General features: G+C 43.3%; 2 protein-coding genes across 5 annotated transcripts in view; one reads left to right on the top strand and one right to left on the bottom strand.

The window, feature by feature from the left end:
• LOC115162445 (ral GTPase-activating protein subunit alpha-2) overlaps window positions 1–7,262 on the top strand; it is a 151,982-nt gene extending 144,720 nt beyond the window's left edge. For all 4 annotated transcript variants that reach the window (XM_029713754.1, XM_029713753.1, XM_029713752.1 and 1 more), the window contains one exon: window positions 3,657–7,262. In XM_029713754.1, the coding sequence (XP_029569614.1) occupies window positions 3,657–3,811 (155 nt within the window). In that variant the 3' untranslated portion in view covers window positions 3,812–7,262. The remainder of the gene's footprint in view (window positions 1–3,656) is intronic.
• Window positions 7,263–10,072: 2,810 nt separating this feature from the next.
• On the bottom strand, window positions 10,073–13,192 carry LOC115162446 (insulinoma-associated protein 1b-like). Its single transcript, XM_029713756.1, has one exon. The coding sequence runs from the start codon at window positions 12,058–12,060 to the stop codon at window positions 10,642–10,644; it is 1,419 nt and encodes a 472-aa protein (XP_029569616.1). The 5' UTR covers window positions 12,061–13,192; the 3' UTR covers window positions 10,073–10,641.
• Window positions 13,193–24,170: the final 10,978 nt, after the last annotated feature.

The following is a 24,170-nucleotide window of genomic DNA, read 5'->3' as shown; positions in this document are numbered from 1 at the left end:
TTTTCTTATTTTATAATAAGCAGTCATACCAACCTATGCAATGTAAAGTTACAGAAATCATTTACCCATCAAGAGCACGCAAGAGACTCCAACCAACACAAGTGGACGTCTCGCTGTCTGATAATGGTGCCGTCTCTTAACATGTTAAATGTCTTATTGGATGCGTCATGTTTCCTTGTTTCTTGTATGACTGTGATCCTCACTGTGACAATAACTAACCACACAGGCTTCCTGAATGTCCCCCTCACCTCCCTCCCTGACTGTCTGTCTACAGCAGGGCTGTGTTGTGGTGACTGTCTGTCTACAGCAGGGCTGTGTTGTGGTGACTGTCTACAGCAGGGCTGTGTTATGGTGACTGTCTGTCTACAGCAGGGCTGTGTTGTGGTGACTGTCGGTCTACAGCAGGGCTGTGTTGTGGTGACTGTCGGTCTACAGCAGGGCTGTGTTGTGGTGACTGTCGGTCTACAGCAGGGCTGTGTTGTGGTGACTGTCTGTCTACAGCAGGGCTGTGTTGTGGTGACTGTCTGTCTACAGCAGGGCTGTGTTGTGGTGACTGTCTGTCTACAGCAGGGCTGTGTTGTGGTGACTGTCTGTCTACAGCAGGGCTGTGTTGTGGTGACTGTCTGTCTACAGCAGGGCTGTGTTGTGGTGACTGTCTGTCTACAGCAGGGCTGTGTTGTGGTGACTGTCTGTCTACAGCAGGGCTGTGTTGTGGTGACTGTCTGTCTACAGCAGGGCTGTGTTGTGGTGACTGTCTGTCTACAGCAGGGCTGTGTTGTGGTGACTGTCTGTCTACAGCAGGGCTGTGTTGTGGTGACTGTCTGTCTACAGCAGGGCTGTGTTGTGGTGACTGTCTGTCTACAGCAGGGCTGTGTTGTGGTGACTGTCTGTCTACAGCAGGGCTGTGTTGTGGTGACTGTCTGTCTACAGCAGGGCTGTGTTGTGGTGACTGTCTGTCTACAGCAGGGCTGTGTTGTGGTGACTGTCTGTCTACAGCAGGGCTGTGTTGTGGTGACTGTCTGTCTACAGCAGGGCTGTGTTGTGGTGACTGTCTGTCTACAGCAGGGCTGTGTTGTGGTGACTGTCTGTCTACAGCAGGGCTGTGTTGTGGTGACTGTCGGTCTACAGCAGGGCTGTGTTGTGGTGACTGTCGGTCTACAGCAGGGCTGTGTTGTGGTGACTGTCGGTCTTAATGTGACGCTCTACTGTCTGTTTTTCTTTTAGATTAAAACATGTTAAAGGTGTCATTACAGTAATTGAAGAAGGTAAGCCCCGAGCACCGGCCGGAAGCTTGTGTGTCGCCCTAGGGCCTACCCTCGCTCTCCCGTTCACTCATCCCTGGTTTCTCCTTTATTTGGTACTAACACGCTTTATTTACCCAACTACCGCTTTTTAAAGGAACGTTAACGTTGTAGGGGGGGTTGATATGACGTTATATGGGGATTGCGTTCTCCATTTATCCAGGCAGTAATTGTGAGTGACGCTGCACGGTTCGGGACAACTAGCACCTGACTCAGTAGTAGCATGAGCAACACGGCCGCTCTTCTCTCTGGCTAAGCTTCTGCATGTCACGCCTTTATATTCATCTCCCCAGCGCTTTTTTTTCCTTCCTGGTAATTTTTTTTTTCTCCCCTGTTCGCCTGAGGCAGAATGTGATACTAACACCTGCCGTACTGGAAGAAAACGTCTGTCATTTAAGCTTTTTTTCAATTGCTGCAGGGAACCGATGGGGATGAGGCCCATTTATGTCCTTTGTTTTTTTTGGGGGGGGGTTGTCTCTCTGCTTTTTCTCTCTCACTTTCTTTCTCTCTCACTTTCTTTCTCTCTCACTTTCTTTCTCTCTCACTTTCTTTCTCTCTCACTTTCTTTCTCTCTCACTTTCTTTCTCTCTTTCTATGAAAGGATTAAGATAAAAGGCACCCTGTGCAGGTCTCTGCCCCATCATGGCCTCTGTCAGGATAGTTGTTAGAGATAATTCAGGATAATTTTGGCAATGAAGCCCTTTATCTACTTCCCCAGAGTCAGATGAACTCCTGGATACCATTTTTGTGTCTCGGCAGGCAGTTTAAAGGAAGTTACCAACTAACGGTAGCGCAATTGCTAACTAGCGTTAGCACAAAGACTGGATGTCTATGGAAACTGCTAGCATGCTAGTAGATATTGCAACGACGAAGTCGATGGTAACACTAGTTTGCACCGGCTCACCTGTAGAGGTGTCCATTACATGGGTGGGTTCTAGGTAGCATGCTGGTGGGCTAGTAAATGTAACGTCTGTGTGGAGGCCTTTACCTGAAAGGGTTATCTTATCTGTGGCCCAGCGACCCACTCCTCAGCTGCCGTGCCCCTCCCTATTATCCAACAACTATACGAGAGGGTGGGGCGTGGCAGGGCCAGCGGGGAAGTTCAAGTGGTGGAATGGCCAAAGTGGAAGCTAGTGGAATTCTGGGGTTGGAAGTGGGGCTGTAGGGTTGCGCTTGGGTTAGGCCTGCCCATACGTCGACTCACAGCCCTCCTCTGTTCTTTTCATATGCATAATGAAGATCCATTCTGCTAACACACCCCTCCCCCTCTGAATGAGTGGAAGTCAGGGATGCTTGTGTCCACTAGGCTGAGTGTCTGTTGCTGCAGCCATCTGCTGTCTCTTTTAGCTGCAGGAACTTGAGATGCTTCAGAAAGATGGAGAGAAAAAAGTGGAGGAAAGAAAATAGGCAACCAGATGCCGTCTTGGCAAAGCAGGAAAGTTGTTTAAACTTGAAGCATCGTTAAGATGCGTTGGGGCGTGTACGCAAAATGTGTTTGCTCTTACCGGCCTCACCCTCACTTTTCACTGCTTGCAGCCTGTAATCATTTTTATTTTGTATTTATTTAACCTTTTCTTTAACTAGGCAAGTCAGTTAAGAACAAATTCTTATTTACAATGACGGCCTACCCCAGCCAAACCCAAACCCGGACGACGCTGGGCCAATTGTGCGCCGCCCTATGGGATTCCCAATCACGGCCTGTTGTGATACAGCCTGGAATTGAACCAGGGTCTGTAGTGGTCCCTCTAGCACTGAGATGAAGTGCCTTTAGACCGCTGCACCACTCGGGAGCCCCGATCCACAATGTTGAACAAAAGGCGTATCTCCACATGCTTGCGACATGCCTGTCCAGTTAACATAATGTTCCATTCGCTTTTTACTATACAACATTTTAAGACTTGAGCAATCTGTCACATCCTCTTTATGCTGAACAGCGAAGGTGTTCCCCTACTCATGCAAGCATCTGCCCACCCAAACCCAAAGTGTTGGGAGAAATATCCAGCTTCTCTGCCCTAGTAGCCTCTAGTCTAGCCAGTCAAAGCACGTGATGAAAGAATGGTGAACATTGCATCTGAATGTTTATATAGCTTGATCTAGTCCACACACGTGCCACTTTGCAAACTGTGAGGAATTAAAGGTTCAAATCAATCTATACACCTGTTTCTGTTTTTGTTTTGCTATTATACATTTGACCTTAGAGGGAGTAAGCAGTTTGGGGTGTCTGTTTTGGGGGACGGGGAGCGATGACATGCATGGCAGTCAGAACGTGCTGGAGTATGCCAGTCTTATCAGTGCTATGTTAGCCTGCCACGTCTCACCACTTCTCTCATCCCCTCCCTCTCTCTCTCTGTCCAGGCTCTCTCAGCGGCAGCACGAGTGCTGAGCTCAGTGTTTCTTTAGGAACGGACCAGGCGGACCAGGTCTCCCCCACGATTCCCCGTGCCACAAAGAACAGAGTTTCCGGAAAACTCCGCCGATCAGCCAGCGCCATAAGCAAATCTTCCAACTGAGCTCTCTCTCGCCCGACCCACCTCCCAAACCTCCCCTGCTTCGTCTTTACTACAGGTCCTGCTGTGAAACCTTATACCTAGCCCCTCATGACTGAAGTTTGGGTGTGTGCATTGTTTGTTTTTTATCTCGTTTAAACATATAACTGGAGCATATTGCAATTGTTTATTTATGTGGCAGTTATTGATACTTTGATACATTTCCAATTGTTTTACTGTTAAACTGCATATTTGACCTGAAGAAGAAATTTAAGCTATTGAAGTTTGTTCCGATGTTGCTGCGTTTTCTGGAAGAATCTGATTAATATCACTTGTCAGTACAGCAATTAAATATAGACAGGGAATTGACTGAACAATCATGTCTGGTGGCTTAAAGTCCACATATCGTCAACATTTCCAAACAAGGATCTCTATGGTTGTGACATAGAAAAGGAATATGATCACCCATATGCATTTTGGTAAAGGGTCTTTCCACAAAATGAGTTCCTTTTGTACCCCCTTGATATTTTAAGTAGAAATTGTGCACCAATATTGAATTTTAAAAGCCTCTTATATTAAATGAAGTGCTCTTTAAAAGACTCCACATGGAGAATTCAATAAATCTGTTTTTCTTTCATGAATAAAGACTTGCTAAAGTGCCAAAATGCAGCGTTTTGACATTTCCCTCTGCATCCTCTGTGACCTTTCGGAAGATGTTAACCCACTTAACCCCAAAGTTTTCACCATCATTGTAAAGCCCTAGTTATTTTCTTCGCTTTAACAAAGTAATTTCTGGAGATGATCTATTTCATGTGATTAATTTTAAGTAAGAACAAAAGACATGCCACTCATTTTAAGGTCAACCCTGAACTTTTAGTATAGTCTACTAGTAATCATTTCAAAAGAAACATTGAACATGTCATAGTGAAATGATAGTGTAAAATCAGGTTCTTGATGAGCTGGTTTTCTGGTGTTTTGTGGTGGAGAACTGAGCAGGTCGACATAACACATTAACCCTGTTACTCACAGATAGACAGGCTAGAAATGTTTTTTTACATTTTATTTCTAAAATGGTGAAGCTGCATTCAATTTCCCCTCCCTGTCCCTAAACACAAGCTTCCAATCCCCCTGTCGCAAGGGGAATTATGTCTGATTTTAAGAATTTTTTTTATTCAACCTTTATTTAACTGGGCAAGTCAGTTAAGAGCTCATTCTTATTTCCAATGACGGCCTAGGAACAGTGGGTTAACTGCCTTGTTCAGGGTGAAATCGTCAACCCTGTTCCTTTTTTTGGCACTTAATAGGCGCTTAGTCTTTTTATTTAACCTCTTGAGATGAGAAAACTTGTTCTTTATGAACACATGTTGAATGTTAAATCTAATTATATGAAATAAAACTTTTTTCTTCACCAAGTTACACTACCCAAAAGGGACTCATTTCATGGTTTTCCCATTGACTGCCCCCCCCCCCTTGCAATTCTGCTGTGTAAATCACTGATGATACTCTTACTGTTGACAGGATAGGATCATATTTAAGTGTGTTGTTTTGTCCTTGGCCTTGAGCCATGGAAGTCTGTTTGGACCATACTCATCCTCATGTTGTGGAGAGGTGGAAGGGCTGTGACATAGGAGGTGCTGCTCTAGCATAATGCTGCACCACACCACACACTTCCTGGTTACGGAGTGCTGTGAGCCAATGCAGTAGGAGTCTGTTTTTAATAGTTATGAACCTGGAGTGGACAATCAATGATGTCTTTCCAACCTCGAGGTGAATCGAAAACTTTTTTTTGTTTTTTTATCGCTATAAGGACCTTTTAAAATGGATTCAGTCTTCCTTTGATTTATGCAACTCTGCTGGAAATGAGAAAAGACTGCATTTCTAATTGTTTAGTGATGTTACACTGTGTAGGATTGTTTAACCTGGGTTCATAACCTGTAATCCAGTAACTTCCATCTGTCTCTTCCTCTGCCATTGTTCTCTCCTGTTGTAAAGCTAAGAATGACATTCCAATGTTCCTACAGATGGTCTTTTGCACTCACTGTCATTGATAACCTAGCAATGAATGTGTATTTTCTCTTTATTCTTGGATGTAAATTGCTTTATTTGATGTTTGTAGTGTTGTATAATGTATACATGTGTTGTTTTAGAGGAAAACGCCACCGGAGCCTCAGGTGAATCTTAACTCCATGCACTGGTGTGTGTATGCGCGTCCGTGTGTGCGTGTGTATGGCTGTGTGTATTTGTGAAGGAGCTTCTCGCAGTGCCTGTGTAATGTCTGTCCACCAAGATCCATTCCAAGACCCCCACCACTGTAAACCACTGTTAGACATCATTTGATTTATTTTGTTTCTGTTCATTGCAAGAGCAAAAAGGAGGACAGCTAGCCTTGCCTTCCTGTCTCATGTCTTTGTTCTAGAGGGAGAGACTGTTTTTTCCCCCTGTGTGACTGTAAAGGTCAATGTCTTGTCCTCCTCGTCCTCTCACACGTTTTATATGAGCAGATTGACTGGGTTTGGCCCACTTTGTTTCGTCTTTATTTGAGGAGGTGCTCTGTTCTCCTTTCTCTCTGAATTGGAATCAAATGGCACCAACTCCTCCTATTTCCCATGATGCACCCCGAGTAACCTCGTGAGGCCACAGTGGAGGGGTGGGGGGCTGGGGAGTTAGAAGGCATACCAGCGCTGTGCTCTGGCGACCCTCGTAGCAACAGGCAGGCTGGCGCTATCCTACCCGCGCCTCCTCCTCCACCACAACCTGCGCCTTTGGGTTGCCATGGAAGCCAGGTGTTATGCACACATTATGAAGGGTTCCACCAGAGCTGCAACGCTGTCCCTGTCTGTTGCACTACTTTGCCTTACCTGTACATCCTCTCTTTCTTTCATTTTGTTCTGTTTTTTTGTGTCCCTTTCTTTCCCAAGCACTGATTAATAACATAGGAGGCATGAACGGAGAGTTCGTTCAGAAATAATGAAGTCCATTTTGTGAATTTGAAGAATGTATGTAAATACTGACCTGAGTCAGATCAATGCTTTCACCTTCCCAATAGCCACTGTAAAGAACTACCCAGCTCTTTTTACCGATCTTCTTATGGAGTCTAGATTGTAGATTTGATGTTGTGGATGGGATCCCTGTTATATATGGGAGTAAATGGGCGTAAGGTTTGATTTGACCAGGGAAAGGATTGTGTCTTACTCAAGACTGGTTCAACTCATGTGAAGCAACAGATTTAGTGTTAATTCTAGGTTTTGGTTTAGGAATCCTGTACATTGTGTGAAATCGAGGGTTTCAGTCCTTTACCATAAATATATTAATGCCTGTAATATAGTATTTGTATAAGAGGAAGAGGGGGAAAAAGGCTTGAAGATTTCATCATTACTTGTTAACATATCAAACCGTTTTTAATGACTGAAGTCATGCTATCTTTATTAGAAATGTGAAAATCAAAAACATTTCATTAAATCAATTTGAAATTCTACGTGTTCTCTGTGTTATTTGTTTGAGTCTATTGATTTGAATGGCTTTTTTTCATAGCAGTTGAGCGGAAGAAGAGAAAGTAAATTCAACCTTTTCCTTTAATACGGTCATTACAGAGATGGGTACTAGCCTAACCCTGTCACAGTAACGCCTATCCTCCATAAATCATCTCGTGAGAATCTGCTGCTTTGGCTGCAGTGACAGGTTGACTGTAACCTCTGGCTTTGGGGGAAGAGGGGGGTGGTCGACGGGGTGGAGGGGTGACATGATGGTGCTGTTGTCTTGGTTTTTCAACCCTGGCCCAGAAGCAGCAGCCGGGGTAACCTGACCCCCTTCCCATCTGTCCCCCTGCTGCTCCATGCAGCTCCAGGAGAGGAGGCTGGGATAATGGGCCCCCACTGAAGGTACAGGTACAATGTCTACAGCACCTAGCCTACACTGGGAGGATTGTTAAAGACTTAAGACGATAATTGGTGATGTGTGTCTGATGTGTGTCTGTCGGTCCATCTTGCCTGATCCTGTCCCTTTAGACCGACAGTTTCAGACGGTCCATCTTGCCTGATCCTGTCCCTTTGGACCGTCTGAAACTGTCGGTCTATCTTGCCTGATCCTGTCCCTTTGGACCGTCTGAAACTGTCGGTCTATCTTGCCTGATCCTGTCCCTTTGGACCGTCTGAAACTCTCCTGCGTTTGTCTACATTGAGATTGAATATTTACAAGTTAAGAACGGAGACTAATTGTGATCTACAGTAGGTATAAATTCAAGACACACTGAGTATACCAAACATTAGGAACACCTTCCTAATATTGACTTCCCCCCTCCCCCTTTTTGCACTCACAGCAGCTTCAATTCATCAGGGAATGGACTACAAGCTGTCGAAAGCTTTCCACAGTGATGCTGGCCCATGTTGACTCCAATGCTTCCCACAGTTGTATCAAGTTGGCTGGATGTCCTTTGGGTGGTGGACCGTTCTTGATACACACGAGAAACTGTTGAGCGAAAAAAACCTTGACTCAAACCGGTACGCCTGGCACCTACTACCATACCTCGTTCAAAGGCACTAAAATATTTTGTCTTGCCCATTCACCCTCTGAATGGCACGCATACACAGTCCAAGGCTTGTCTCAGGGTTAAAAAATCCTTCTTTAACCTGTCTCCTCCCCTTCATCTACACTGATTGAAGTGGATATAACAAGTGACATCAATAAGGAATCATAGCTTTCACCTGGATTCACCTGGTCAGTCTCATGGAAAGAGCAGGTGTTAATAATGTTTTGTACACTCAGTGTATGTGAACAGTCTATTTTTCACGTTGTGACATATCAAGAGTTCCACATGTCTACTGCCTAGAGGCCTGTCCTCATTAGTGAGCTACATGACGGTATCCACAGTCATGACCTAACAATGATCCTTACCCCCTCATTGGCTGGCTGAAGCCACACACACGCTTCTGGAAGTTGTTACCAATCTTTCTCTTCATGGGGAGTGTATGTGAACCTGGATGTTCAGCTTACACAGTCAGGCAGCCATTTAAAAGGGGAAATCTAATTCTGAGTCTCCTCAAGAAAAGACAAATCTCCTTCTGATCTTGAGGTGAGTTGTGTGGCCATCACCTCTTTGTCCTGAGCCATGTTCTGACCAAGCATTATGGCAATTTATGACTGGAAGCTAAGTGCTCTCTGTCTCTTCTTTATAGAAACCAAAACCAGGCTTGAGTCATCATATCAATAATACAGTGACAGTCAATTTAGGGTATCATTTCCGTTGCCTAGAAAAAATTGCTGGCATCGGATGCAATCACAGTTAAATGAAACCTGAAAGGGGTCTAAGAGGAATTAGGTTGGTTTGTTCAGAGGAGTACAGTCCTTGAAAAGTATCTGGTTGACATCAGTCACATCATTGTAGAAATGATGCATCCGAAGTGAATATGCCTGCATCAAGGCTTGAATATCCATGGTAATTAGGCTATTGTACATCCTTTACTAATTACCCACTTGAGTAGGCTTCATCTATGTTTTTTGAGCTTTCACATAGGCTGAAGTTTCATACAAATAGCCAAATTAATGCTGTGAAGCTGAGAGAAATAATATATGATATTTTGTTGTGTAGGCAAAGTGCAGTGGAGAAATTGAAAGAATAAGAAGGATTTTCAAGACAACTTTTTCCCCATATGCACCCATTTCCCAAAAGCCTACCGTTTAGAATTATTCGGCTGAAGATTGTGTCTCTTGAGTTTATACCCAGATGGATTTCCATAATATATCGTTTGCACAATAAAAATGTTATTGTTTTGTTTTTCTAAAGGACAAATATTTTTTTCTGACATCCATTTTAATGAATAGTTCCCTATAGGTCCGTTCATTTTCTTGTTGTAGATATGAAGTCAGGGAGGGCAGGCAGCCCTGGGTGATGTAGTCCTAGTATTATTCAAGACAGTTTGTGTCAATGTCAAACTAGAGCAAAATAAATGGGTTCATTTTGAAAATATTTTTTTATTTCGATGGATAGATAGATGACAACAGTGTACACATACAATCAAAGCGCTATAAAAGCCAACATTTAAGAAAATAAAAATGTTCATAGAAAAAGATTGCATCTAAGGTAAGAGCTTTACGTTTTACAAGAGCTGTGGAGATTGAAGGTTTAGAACGGTCCACGACAATTATCACAACTCATCATTTTGACAAAACATTTGGCTACCACATGTGAACTGCCAGAATGACACAGAATAATCACACAGCACAACAATAAATTACAGAATAGAATTGCAAATAGAATAAATAAATAAATAAATAAATACAAGTATTATGACGAAACAATATTGCAACAATTAATAATAAAATATGTGCCAGCATTCAAAATTAAAACAATCATTATGTTGACTTTTTTAAGGCAGTTGTACAGCAGAGCTTAGATGTGTTTCGGCTATATTCTAAAGGCATTTGTGGTTCTACTCAAAGGGAATGGTTCGATATTTGTACGTTTTTAAGACAAAGTTGATAAGTCTGTCCTGTGATTCATAAGTTAGCATAAAGCTGAATGAAACAGAAATTCACAGTCTGTGAATTAAAAGGCTTTTATGAGGGAAAATGAAACAGTTCTTAGGTCTAGAAGCTATTAGGCTACTTGAGCACGTGTGCAGCTGTCCTAGAAAAATACCTTTAACAGTCAAACTAACACTTTGTTTTCTTTCAATAAACTAATTTGAGAGAAATCTCAAAATATATGCCTATTTTTTATTTCAAGAAATAGATCAGCATTCAACAACCATCTGATTGGCATGGATAGGACACCTCTCATCGAACACACAATCTAAACATCAAGTTGCCTGTCTTTCAGTAGTGTAGGCAATTAACTTGTTTTCCAACGCTCCCTTTGCTCAGCAAGCCGGGCGCACGGGCATTTGAAGCAGGATCACCTGCCTATTTTCCGACGGATGACATTTGTTGATGTGCCTCGTGAGTCCCGGTGAGCTGTAGAAAGTGGCAGAGCAGTACTTGCAGGGATACACCTGGGAGGAGTGCATGAGACGCAGGTGTCTCTCCTGGCTGGCCCTGTTGGGGAAATTCTCCCCGCAAACGGGGCAGAGAAGGCAGTCCACGGGGCTTAGATTCAGGGGACTTTGGTTTGTATTTTCCTCTGAGGATAAGGACACTGGCACCTGCTCTTCCACTCTTTCGCTGTTTTGAAACGCGTGGTCCTCGAACATTTTATTCTGCAAGGCTTGGTGTCCCAGGATGTGTTTTCTTAGGTATGCTTGGCGCTTAAACCTCTTCCCACAGTATTGGCAGTTGTATAAACCGTCTTCTGAGCCCGATTCAGACATACCCGGGCTGGGGGTGTCTCTGTCACTCAGAAGGTCGATTCTTGGGTCTTTGGCTTCCTCTGGGGTGGACTTGACACTGGGGGGAATTTTGGCGATTTCAGATTTGATGCTTGGGGTAGATGGTATCCCGGCTGCACTCTGCGCTCTCGGTTTGTGCCAGCGCCGGTGAGAGGCGAGGTTAGCCGGGCAGCTGAACATCTTATCACACTCAGGACACCTGTACTCAACTCTCACTATCCTAGAGCACTTGTGCTGGGCCAAAGAAAATGGATCAGCGTATGCTTCCTTACACAATTGACAGACAAACTCTCCTAAAGGCTTCCCACCTGCCGATGTCTGCGTTCTGGGTTTAAAGTCGACAGGAGCCTCTTTGATTTTCAGACCAAGTACCGGAGACGTTGTCATTTCGTCTTCAAAATTCAGTTTTCTGATGGCTTTGGGTTTTTTGGAGGCAGGTTTGCTCTTGCGCTCAGTGTCGGATGCGGGCCTCTTAGTACCGCCCCTGATGGCTGTAACAGGGATCCTGCTGGTTGTGCCGCTGCGGTTGCTGTTGCTGGTGCCTATTTTCAAATCCACCGGGGCGAACAGGAGATGATCTAAACTGCTGAGGGAGGCGGTTGTCGGGAATGATTCAGCAGAAATTGGCGAACCTAGATTAAAACTTCTCCCGTAATATCTCCTCTCGTGGTCCTTGCTGATGGGCCTGGTGGGGCTGTAGAGGGATTGGTACACCGCCTCTTGGTTGCCAAACGGAACCCCTTTAGCATCTAGACTGGGGACCGGGGCGTCTGCTGCGATGTCTGGTGATGGAGCTGCGCGGTCCGGACTGGACGCAATAGAGACGGGCGGAGATGAGTCCACCTGACTCTGAAAGGCTGGGATGTGATGCTCCTGCTCATATTCATCTGTACGAGTCCTGTAGGAAACATGTGCTGATTTCTTGTTTCTTTTTACCAGGAATCCTTTGGGCATCTTTGCGAATGACAGAAAGGCACTTTGGAGAGGTGGGCGAAGGCTCGGATGATATCCAGGTTTGTGAAATTACAGTCACGCCAGGAGCCTCGGTTGCTAACTTATATTTTCGCTAAGCTATTGATCTCTGTGTTCCTGAAATGTTTTCGTCTCCAAGGCATAGCTGCACTCTTTTTATGCCAGAATGGTGCTATTGTTCTCGCCCCTTGTTGTCGCATCCTCAACCAATCAGACGAAACGAAGATCCCAGTGGATTTGGATGTGGGAGGGTTCAAAGCCTGCGTTTGGTGGATTTCGTTGAAGGATGTGCAGATAGCTTAGCAGATGTACTTGCGGTTTATTACATGAATGTGTGCGCTCGGCCACTCCCCGACAGAGGCACACGCCGGGCCCTCCTCCTTTTACGGTTTGATGGTTCTCTATACAAATACACACGTGCCACGGCTTTGTGCCTCTCCTTTGGGGGCCACGGAGCTGCCAAAAGGAAATGTCCGTCACTGCCACAACCATCAGAATTGTGAATTAAGACGGGGACTGGTCTGGAGAGGGGTCTGGTTGAGAAGGCAACAAAGACGTTGCAAGACTTTATTTGCATTAATAGAATAAAACACAACAAAATGAAAATCTAAAAACTTGGGCAGCAAGTGATGTCAGTGGCGAAAGTAAAGCAATGGCACACACGTGTTGTTGTAGGCTATTGTGGTTTAATGGGACTTTCCCCCAGTCAAAAGCAAGCTTTACGCACGAACCTCCAACAATATAACATACCAATGTCACACACACACGTTAAGGCCCTATCTTCGAAAATTCGATAAGCAGTGTTATTATTTTACACAAACAAGGCAAGACTTCTTGAAAATGAACATTATTTGGTACGAATGTATTTATTTGCGCACGCGTCTGTCTCGGCAGTTTAACTGGAGTTATAAATCAGACATCTCACTATAAGTAATAAAAACGGTTCTGGTCATGGTACACAATAGCCACGGGAACGACTGCCCACGCTTTTGTTTGAAAGGCAAATTGACCCCTTCACTGTGAAATAGGACTCACCGCCAATCTGTCCCAGAGATAGGCGTGTGCTGTGTGTAATCACTGCCCGAGCGCGCCCAGTGTTGCTCTGTATGGAATGTGATATGGATGTCATGTGCAACGATAAAATATCTCTAAAAATATCCTTTTACAAACTGTTTTTGTTTGATAAGGTTACGTTCTTGTTGGAAAAAAGCCATACATCTGTATCCTAGTATTATTCATTTTGTGAAATAATAGTTGGTTTTCAAAGTTTTACTCTGAAGTTCACATTTGGAATGAATATATCGTCTACCGTCTTCAAATCAGGATTGGTTTGATGTTTTTAATTTAGGCACTTTAAGTTGCATGTAGGCTATTATAAAACACTTTCAGAAAATCAGAATGTCTTGCATGTTTCAATTCTTTGAAAATGTATTTCCAAAGGATTTGTAAATTGAGCATTTTCATACTGTGTTTTGTAGTCAGGGTTATTTCTGATCATTTATTGTCAGTTTTGTGCATACATTACATTTAAATGTAGGCCTATACAATTTTACAGCCATCAAGTTTAGAGAGTACGCTATATGCATACAAGGTCGATCATCTACGATTATTTTCGTCTAGTAGGCCTCGAGTTATGGTTGCCTGCGTTTTATAATAATATCTTTAGATGAGCGTGCATGCGTCACTTGGCAGAGCGTGCTTTCTTTTTCTCTGCGTGGGGAAGCAAGGCAAGAATAATCTCCATCATCGGGTAGGCCTATTGTTCTCCTAATTTGCATAAAGCTGCTGTATGACCAAGTCAAATAATTACACCATCCTTAGTTGAAACATGCGCCTTTTGAATGGATGGCTCTGTTCTGATGCGCTTTCGCTTGTTTGAATGCAAACCGTTAGCTTTGTGCAATTCACATTTTGTCTCTCTTAAATTATACATATATAGCAACTTCTTTCTACGTTTAACTTTCTACATTAACAAGTTTAAAACGAGTTTTCTCCCCTTATCAGGCCATAGTGTTATAAAAATGTGAAATAGTCAACAAATATATAGGTCTAGGCTACTGGCCAGTCACATTATAGGCCCACGTAGGCCTACAACCGTTCATGAATCTGCCCTTATACAGTTGAAGTCGGAAGTTTACATACACCTTAGCCAAATAAATTTAAACTCAGTTTTTCACAATTGCTGACATTTAAACATTTCCTGTCTTAGGTCAGTTAGGATCACCACTTTATTTTAAGAATGTGAAATGTCAGAATAATAGTAGAGAGAATGATTTATTTCAGCTTTTATTTCTTTCATCACATTCCCAGTGGGTCAGAAGTTTACATACACTCAATTAGTATTTGGTAGCATTGCCTTTAAATTGTTTAACTTGGGTCAAACGTTTCGGGTAGCCTTCCACAAGCTTCCCACAATACGTTGGGTGAATTTTGGCCCATTACTCCTGACAAAGCTGGTGTAACTGAGTCAGGTTTGTAGGCCTCCTTGCTCGCACATGCTTTTTCAGTTCTGCCCATAAATGTTCTATAGGATTGAGGTCAGGGCTTTGTGATGGCCACTCCAATACCTTGACTTTGTTGTCCTTAAGTCATTTTGCCACAACTTTGGAAGTATGCTTGGGGTCATTGTCCATTCGGAAGACCCAAGCTTTAACTTCCTGACTGATGTCTTGAGATGTTGCTTCAATATATCCACATAATTTTCCTACCTCATGATGCCATCTATTTTGTGAAGTGCACCAGTCCCTCCTGCAGAAAAGCACACCCACAACATCATGCTTCACGGTTGGGATGGTGTTCTTTGGCTATCAAGCCTCCCCCTTTTTCCTCCAAACATAACGATGGTCATTATGGCCAAACAGTTCTATTTTTGTTTCATCAGACCAGAGGACATTTCTCCAAAAAGTACAATCTTTGTCCCCATGTGCAGTTGCAAACCGTAGTCTGGCTTTTTTATGTTGGTTTTGGAGCAGTGGCTTCTTCCTTGCTGAGCGGCCTTTCAGGTTATGTCGATATAGGACTCGTTTTACTGTGGATATAGATACTTTTGCACCTGTTTCCTCCAGCATCTTTACAAGGTCCATTGCAGTTGTTCTGAGATTGATTTACACTTTTCGCACCAAAGTACGTTCATTTCTAGGAGACAGAACGCGTCTCTTTCCTGAGAGGTATGATGGCTGCGTGGTCCCATGGTGTTTATACTTGCGTACTATTGTTTGTACAGATGAACATGGTACCTTCAGGTGTTTGGAAATTGCTCCCAAGGATGAACCAGACTTGTGGAGGTCTACAATTTGTTTTCTGAGGTCTTGGCTGATTTCTTTTGATTTTCCCATGATGTCAAGCAAAGAGTCACTGAGTTTGAAGGTAGGCCTTGAAATAAATCCACAGGTGCACCTCCAATTGACTCAAATGGTGTCAATTAGCCTATCAGAAGCTTCTAAAGCCTTGACATCATTTTCTGAAATTTTCCAAGCTGTTTAAAGGCACAGTCAATTTAGTGTATGTAAACTTCTCACCCACTGGAATTGTGATACAGTGAATTATAAGTGAAATAATCTGTCTGTAAACAATTGTTGGAAAAATTACTTGTGTCATGCACAAAGTAGATGTCCTAACCGACTTGCCAAAACTATAGTTTGTTAACAAGAAATTTGTGGAGTGGTTGAAAAATGAGTTTGAATGACTCCAACCTAAGTGTACGACTTCAACTGTATATATTTGGGCTATAGTCCGTGTTTGTTCGACAGCGTTTTTGCTGGCAGTTATATTATTCGTGGTTCGTGGAGCTACACACTTTGATGGCATTTTAAGGAGTTCCTCTCTCCCCCGTGATAATTTCTAAGAGCGCGTGGGCCAGTATGTTGGGGTTTCAGCGGATGCATGTGCGTGTTTGCTCATTGGCGCGTGTTGCCCTGCAAGAGTGGAAGCACTGAAGGATCGGCGCATCATTAGCATACAGCTGCCTTTCCATCCATCCATAAAGTAAACCTCATCCGCCCCTAAATAGACTTTATATTTGGAGCCTTGAGCCCTACGCCACAACATCACTGGCCTGCTTTAATGTTGGAAAGGTGGTCTTCTCTCTGAATGTCAAAGAATGTTTAGTGATGTGGGGAACATTCATGTCCAAAGTTTCTGCTTGTTAGTGCTGCTCTTTTGATTGACTGATGTAGGCCTATTTAACAAAACATAATTCCCTAATGTGCTGCAGGTGGCAACATTTAATAAATTACACGAAAGTTAAATATCAAACATTGTATGCCACTTTTGTACAGCATGATGATACAGGCCTACAGCATTTACTCAGAATGAACCTATTTATGAGTTAATTCAATTCAGACTCAGCTCACAGTCTGCCTATTTTATTGCACCACCTACAGGTGAAATTAGGATGCAGAAATTGAAGGAAGGGGGATCAATCCCTCAATAACTGTTGGCTCCCTTTCTGGTCGAATCCTTTTGGGTTGCCAGATATGAAACAGAATATAAAAAGATCGCAAAAACTCTATCAAACCATATTTCTCTTTAAGATAAATAACACCCTCTTAGGCCTCACTCCCCCCTATCTGAGATATCTACTGCAGTCCTCATCCTCCACATACAACACCCATTCTGCCAGACACATTCTGTTAAAGGTCCCCAAAGCACACACATCCCTGGGTCGCTCCTCTTTTCAGTTCGCTGCAGCTAGCGACTGGAAAGAGCTGCAACAAACACTCAAACTGGACAGTTTTATCTCAATCCCTTCATTCAAAGACTCAATCATGGACACTCTTACTGACAGTTGTGGCTGCTTTGTGTGATGTATTGTTGTCTCTACCTTCTTGCCCTTTGTGCTGTTGTCTGTGTCAAATAATGTTTGTACCATGTTTTGTGCTGCTAGCATGTTGTGTTGCTACCATGCAGTGTTGTCATGTGTTGCTGCCTTGCTATGTTGTTGTCTTAGGTCTCTCCTTATGTAGTGTTTTGTTGTCTCTTGTTGTGATGTGGGTTTTGTCCTATATTTATATTGTATTTATTTTTTATTTTTAATCCCATGCCCCTGTCCCCGCAGGAGGCCTTTTGGTAGGCCATCATTGTAAATAAGAATTTGTTCTTAACTGACTTGCCTAGTTAAATAAAAGATAAATATAAAATAAATCAATGATCCCTGAGATATCCATTTCACCTATTCCGCTAGCCCACTGTCTGAATCTCACCCACCCCCATCCTGTTAGAATGCTCAAAGGATGTCACTGTAATTTACGCTCATCATGACATGGGCTCCATGAATGGCATTGTCAATCAATGATTGTAATAGTTGAGCTGTAGGGCCATTGTGCTTGTGTGTAATCTGTTAGGGAGAATCCATTCAGCATCAAGGACAGGGCCAGTGAGGAATCTAGATTTAATCAGGGACTGGGGGTTTCTAAGAACCAGGGCAGCAATTCTTATAGACTTTGTCTCCTTGCAGGTGGACAACATGTCTGTTGATCCTGAAACAATATTTAGGAAATCATTGTTTTTTCTACAATATTTTACGATATACAGTACCGGTCAAAGGTTTGGACACACCAACTCATTCAAGGGTTTATCTTTATTTGTACTATTTTATACATTGTAGAATAATAGTGAAGACATCAATACTATGAAATAACACATATGGAATCATGTAGTAACCAAAAAAGTGTTAAACAAATCAAAATATATTTTTTATTCTTCAAAGTAGTCACCCTTTGCCTTGATGACAGCTTTTCACACTCTTAGCATTCTCTCAACCAGCTTCATGAGGAATGCTTTTCCAACAGTCTTGAAGGAGTTCCCACATATGCTGAGCACTTGTTGGCTGTTTTTCATTCACTCTGCGGTCCAACTCATCCCAAACCATTTCAATTGGGTTGAGGCCGGTTGATTGTGGAGGCCAGGTCATCTGATGCAGCACTCCATCACTCTCCTTCTTTGTCAAATAGCCCCTACACAGCCTGGAGGTGTGTTGGGTCATTGTCCTGTTGAAAAACAAATGATAGTCCCACTAAGCGCAAACCAAAAATCTCCAATTTGGACTCATCAGACCAAAGGACAAATTTCCACCTCTCTAATGCCCTTTGCTCGTATTTCTTGGCCCAAGCAAGTCTCTTCTTCTTATTGGTGTCCTTTAGTAGTGGTTTCTTTGCAGCAATTCAACCATGAAGGCCTGATTCACGCAGTCTCCTCTGAACAGTTGATGTTGAGATGTGTCTGTCACTTGAACTCTGTGAAGTATTTATTTAGGCTGCAATTTCTGAGGCTGGTAACCAATGAACTTATCCTCTGCAGCAGAAGTAACTGGGTTTTCCTTTCCTGTGGCGGTCTTCATGAGAGCCAGTTTCATCATAGTGCTTGATGGTTTTTGCAACTGCACTTGAAGAAACTTTCAAAGTTCTTGACATTTTCCAGATTGACTGACCTTCATGTCTTAATGAAATGATGGACTGTCTTTTCTCTTTGCTTATTTGAGCTGTTCTTGCCATAATATGGACTTGGTATTTGACCAAATAGGGCTATCTTCTGTATACCATCCTTACCTTGTCACAACACAACTGATTGGCTCAAACACATTAAGAAGGAAATAAATTCCATAAATTAACTTTAACAAGGCACACATGTTAATTGAAATGCATTCCAGGTGACTACCTCATGAAGCTGGTTGAGAGAATGCCAAGAGTGTGCAAAGCTGTCATCAAGGTAAAGGGTAGCTACTTTGAAGAATCTAAAATGTAAAATATATTTTGATTTGTACAATACTTTTTTGGTTACAACATGATTCCATATGTGTTACTTCATAGTTTTGATGTCTTCAATATTATTCTACAATGTAGAAAATAGTAAAAAATAAAGAAAAACCTTTCAATGAGTAGGTGTGTCCAAACTTTTGACTGGCACTGTGCAAATATCTGAATTGTACACTGATTTCCTAAATAACACCTTCCAAATACTGAGTTTTGCCTTCAGAACATTCTCAATTCATTGGGGCATGCTCTACAAGCTGTTGAAAGAGTTCCACGGGGATGCTGGCCCATGTTAACTCCAATCAAGTTGGCTGGATGTCCGTTGAGTGGTGGACCATTCTTGATACACACAGGAAATTGTTGAGCGTGAAAAACCCAGCAGCGTTGCTGTTCTCGACACACTCAAACCAGAGCGCCTGGCACTTACTACTATACCCCGTTTAAAGGTACTTAAATCTTTTGTCTTGCCCATTCAGCCTCAGAATGACACACACAAACACAATCCATGTCTCAATTGTCAAGGCTTAATAATCCTTCTTTAACCTCTCCTCCCCTTAGCTAGTATATGGAAATGGTTCCCTGAAACATGATGTCTCCAAGCCCTGGGGCATATTAAATTCACTCATCTGAAACTTCCGAGAGCTGCTCAGAAATCTCTCCAGTCCGTTGGTTGTGTTCCACCAGAGCCCCCTGTCACCAAGCATGCCCCGGAATGTTCAATTGTTAAATGCTAATTCACCTCAGAGCCATGGAGGTGGATAAAGTGATTGTTCTATCTGGGCTGGTTAAAATGTGATGCCCTGTCTCTCTCCTCAGTGTTCACCTCTGTCATTCCACACATTCCTTTTCTCTATTCATGAGCGAACCACAAAGAGCAAGCGGTGCGACTGCTGTGTTACACATAATAAGGACAGCAGGCGCCAAGCTCCCCACTGCAGGTTTTCTCTCTGCTACAGCTCATTCAATTATCTGACAAGAGTTCTTTGAGACAGAGCTGCACTATGGGGGTGCAGAGAGGGAAATTGAGGTACAGACGTGTGGAGACACACACACACACAATCCAACCATTATCCAAATGCATTTTGAAACAACAAACACGCTGATTTTCTTCCCTGGTGGATTCTATTAACAGATGTTTACTTATGACTCTAGATGTTATTGTCTGTAGTGCGGCAGCATGGTGACCTAGTGGATTTTTTTTTTTGTTTTAACGGCTGTGCATTTCTTTTTCTTTAAGATCAGAACGTAAGGTGAGGTCAATTTACACCCCAGGTCATGAACAACCAACCATAATGACCGTAGTGACTCAATGTACAGAAATGAAACCAGAAACATCGCTCAAATAGATTATTTTTTGAGGTCACCATTATCTTGATGAAACTGCTGAAGACAGAGGCATCGTCAAGAAAAAGCAAGAAAGATGGCCGCTCAGAAACCTAATGAGCCACATCCTCCCTCGATTGACAAATGGAGCCCTCAGCACTTCATCTTACATTCTCTATTTTCCTGTGAACCATACATCAACCACCATCCCCTTTCATAACCTGCCAGAGAATCAGGTCACAGCTTACCTACCCCACTGAAGTTCAAATTTAAAATAGTTAAGGTAAGGGTTAAGGTTAGGCTTAGAGTTAGGGTTGGGTAAGGGTTAGGGTTAGAGTAGGGGTTCAGGTTAGGGTTAGGGTTTAGGGTATTTTGACCAATCACATCAGAACGCAGCCTATAAGTATGAATGTATGTATGTCATCATTATTAAAGTGACCAGTGATTCCATATCTATGTACATGGGGCAGCAGCCTCTAAGGTGCAGGGTTTAGTACCCGGGTTGTAGCTGGCTAGTGATGGCTAGTCATGGCCTTGAGATAGAAGCTGTTTTTCAGTCTCTCGGTCCCAGCTTTGATGCACCTGTACTGACCTCACCTTCTGGATGTTAGCGGGGTGAACAGGCAGTGGCTCGGGTAGTTGATGTCCTTGATGATCTTTTTGGCCTTCCTGTGACATCGGGTGGTGTAGGTGTCCTGGAGGGCAGGCAGTGTGCCCCCGCTGATGCGTTGGGCAGACTGCACCACCCTCTGGAGAACCCTGTGGCATATTCACCTATGCCTTGTTTGCAATGTTTTGATCGATATCAGAAACTGTTGGTATTAATTTGCATTTTCCCCACAGACACCCACCAAGCTGTTAAAGGCTAGAGTAAAGGATGTCACTTCAGAACCCTTTGGATGGAGAGCGGCACTGTAGTAGCTGTCCATGGTGCTGTATCTTAACTCATGACTTAGAATGCGGGTAGATGGGATGAAGAAGACATGACTGGGTGTGTGTTGTAGGATAACCTGAGGTCAGTTAGTCAAATCCATTTCATTTATCCTTTGGTGATTATTAGGCTTTCTTCTACTCAGAATACCTAGCATTCATTTGTCATTATGATTTGCAGAGGGGAAAACCCTTATATCAAAGAAGCCTAAATGACTTCTGCGGCTAAGAAACGTATGAATGTTTCATGTTAATTAAAGTTTGTACTAATGTATCAATGTGATGATTTATTCAGCTGCTTTGTCATGAATCACTTGTATATCTGTTACAAACGTGTCATCCTTTGTTAATTCATTTCTTTTTCCAGTAAGATGTTCTTCAATGCATGAGAAATGGGACAATTAGATGGAATCATTTGAGACTCAAGACAGTCGTGACGTATACACAACATATACACAACATATACACAACGTATACACTCATACAAAAATGACCGTGTGTGATGAGTTTTGAATGTCACATTTCGCAAAGCTTGTCCAAAATGGACACACTCCTGATTTAGATGGCATAATTAGTATTCTTCTTTGATTATTAAATGATCCCCCTAATTAGTCACTATAATGGGGTTAATCAGACTCTGCTCATCACACTTATTTTCTCCCAGAAAAAAAAGACTTAATTAATTATATCAATCTTTTCATCAGCAAGGGTACCATACCTCCCTCCGAAATTAATATCATGTTGTAAATGGAAGTAAGGAGCAGGCCGGATCCAGACAGATGAAAGATTCCTCTCATGTTAATTAAGTCCTAATTATGCAGTGGGAGTTGGGACCCGTTTGCATAATAAACTAGATGAGATCAGTCATGGAGTGGCCTGTGGAGTTGCCACGCAGACGCACCCTCTGGATGCTCCGAGACCATCTCCACCCCTCTACCCCTACTGCCTCCACCACCTACCCCTGTACTCTGTGACCCTGTAGAGAGGCCTGTCAGGCAGCTGGGAGTGATGAAAATGTTAGCATGGAGCTTACCGGTTCAGCTAGTTGGGCTTCTGCTAGTATTAGGTAGGGTCAACGAACCTGTAGGATCTTAATAATGTACATACAGTATAGATGTGTTTCAATATGTCTTGAGTGACTTGACGTCCTCCTTTAAAACAATGCACCATTCTGGGTACAGGGTGGTGAACCTTATTGTCCCACCTAATCACAAACAACCTGCATGCATTTGCCAGAGGATTAAAATACCCCAATACTGCCTGCACTGGAGGCCGGCTGTGGCTGAAATAAACTCTCTACCTCGTAATTGTGTGGTAATCACTGCCATTCTGTAGTGTATGGACTTAGGTTCCTTGAGCTGATTTGCTCCATACCCTCAATAATCAAGTGTTGTGTGATTGGAGTCCACAGTCATGCGTTGCCCTCCACGGCCGAGTGGGATTACAAAGAGTATGATTAGTTAATCAAATCAAGATCCCCATTCTCTAGATTTCTGTCCTTTCTATGTTTGTGTGTACACCTTATCTAAATGGAAATTATACTGCATTGCACTTCAGGGAGGATGAATCTGCATGTGAATGATGATAGTTGGCAACAGACAGTGGTGAATATATGATAGGATCTTTCACTCTCAATCATTGTGTTACGGCATCATCATCCTATAGTTTAACTATGCAATTATCCATGTTATTCACAACTGAGGACTCAATCAATGGTCTAGCAAATCATAATTTACGAGAAAAACTGCTCTTCAAATGTATGTAATGATTCACAAGACAGAAAAGTGCAATAATTGCAATAAGCCAAAAGATAGGGCCATTTGTAATTTTAAGAACATCAAATAGCATGTGAAAGGCTGGCACAATACTCAGCTCAGGAAAATCATGTTCATTCTATTGTATTGGTGTGTACCCCTGGGGTTCAGGACAGACTGTGGCGTCCAGGAGAAGAGGCAACTATGTCAACAGATAAATGGGGTTCTGTCCGGGGCCTTCTGATATTTCCTTCCAGGGGCAGCTAACTTGACCTGAGCACCATGCCTGGGACCAGCTCTATTATCTACCAATGACAGAAGCCCATTGTGAGAGCGTCTTTACCAAGAAGATACAGGGCCGTGGATGTCCCCATCCATCTCTGTCCCGGGGGCGATTGATTGTGACGTGGGGTAGGGGGGATTCCATTCTGATGACTGATGGGAGGACCCCTTTGACTCTCAGCACATGGTGAGCAGAGGCAGGGGTATGATGAGGGGTCAGGGCAGCTGGTGGGGATAACAGGGGTCGGATAGGGGGTGGGGGTTGCCGGTATCACAAGATCGAGGGGTGCCTGGACAAAGCGCCCCAGCCAACCCCCTGAGTCTATCAGCCACCCCATCCATCACCCGCTCGCTTTGTGATTAGCCTAGCGTCCGCTAATCGTTTCATCATCAGAGGGATATAATGGTGATGACAACAGACGCACGCTGACAGTGAGGCCCTGCTAGGAGTGTCAGTCCACGGGGCCCTAAGTGCCCGCAAGATGCCGTATGCCAGCAGGCCAGCTGTATTAAATGTGTGTCCCTGTGTGCTTTCTTCCTGGGGTTTCTAGCAACTGAGAGTCAGCGCTGCAGCCACCACTGAAGGTGTATTCATGACCAGATAGGTCATACGGTATTGTGTTTGAAGAGTGGTTAATGGTTACACAAGGAAGAGGCTGACATAGGTATCTATTGAGTTTGGCTATTCTGAAATGAACACCTGCCTTGTTCAGTAATAACTGCTGAACCATTGCCATGGTGTTTTTGAGTTTCCCAAGAATATAACATTTCATTGAAAATCAATTTCCATACACAACATTAGGAAAATGAAATAAAGATGATCTCTAAATCTCATTACACATGAGCAGTGTTCCAGCTTGTCTCCTCCTCGTCCTCCAGTACTCCCAGAAATCTGCCAGCGAGAGTATGATATAAGAGTCAACCAGCGGAGAGAGGATGCCTTTGGAAGGCTGTTAAACACAGCCTCGCTCCACTGGCCTGCTCCAGCAGCTTAGCACCCTAATCAGCCTGAGAGGCCCTTATGACAAGCTCTGGAGCTCCACGCGGAATACGG

Source organism: Salmo trutta, chromosome 25, assembly GCF_901001165.1.
Source record: "Salmo trutta chromosome 25, fSalTru1.1, whole genome shotgun sequence".
In the NCBI taxonomy this organism is placed as follows: Eukaryota; Metazoa; Chordata; class Actinopteri; order Salmoniformes; family Salmonidae; genus Salmo; species Salmo trutta.
This window is presented reverse-complemented; position numbering and strand designations above follow the sequence as displayed.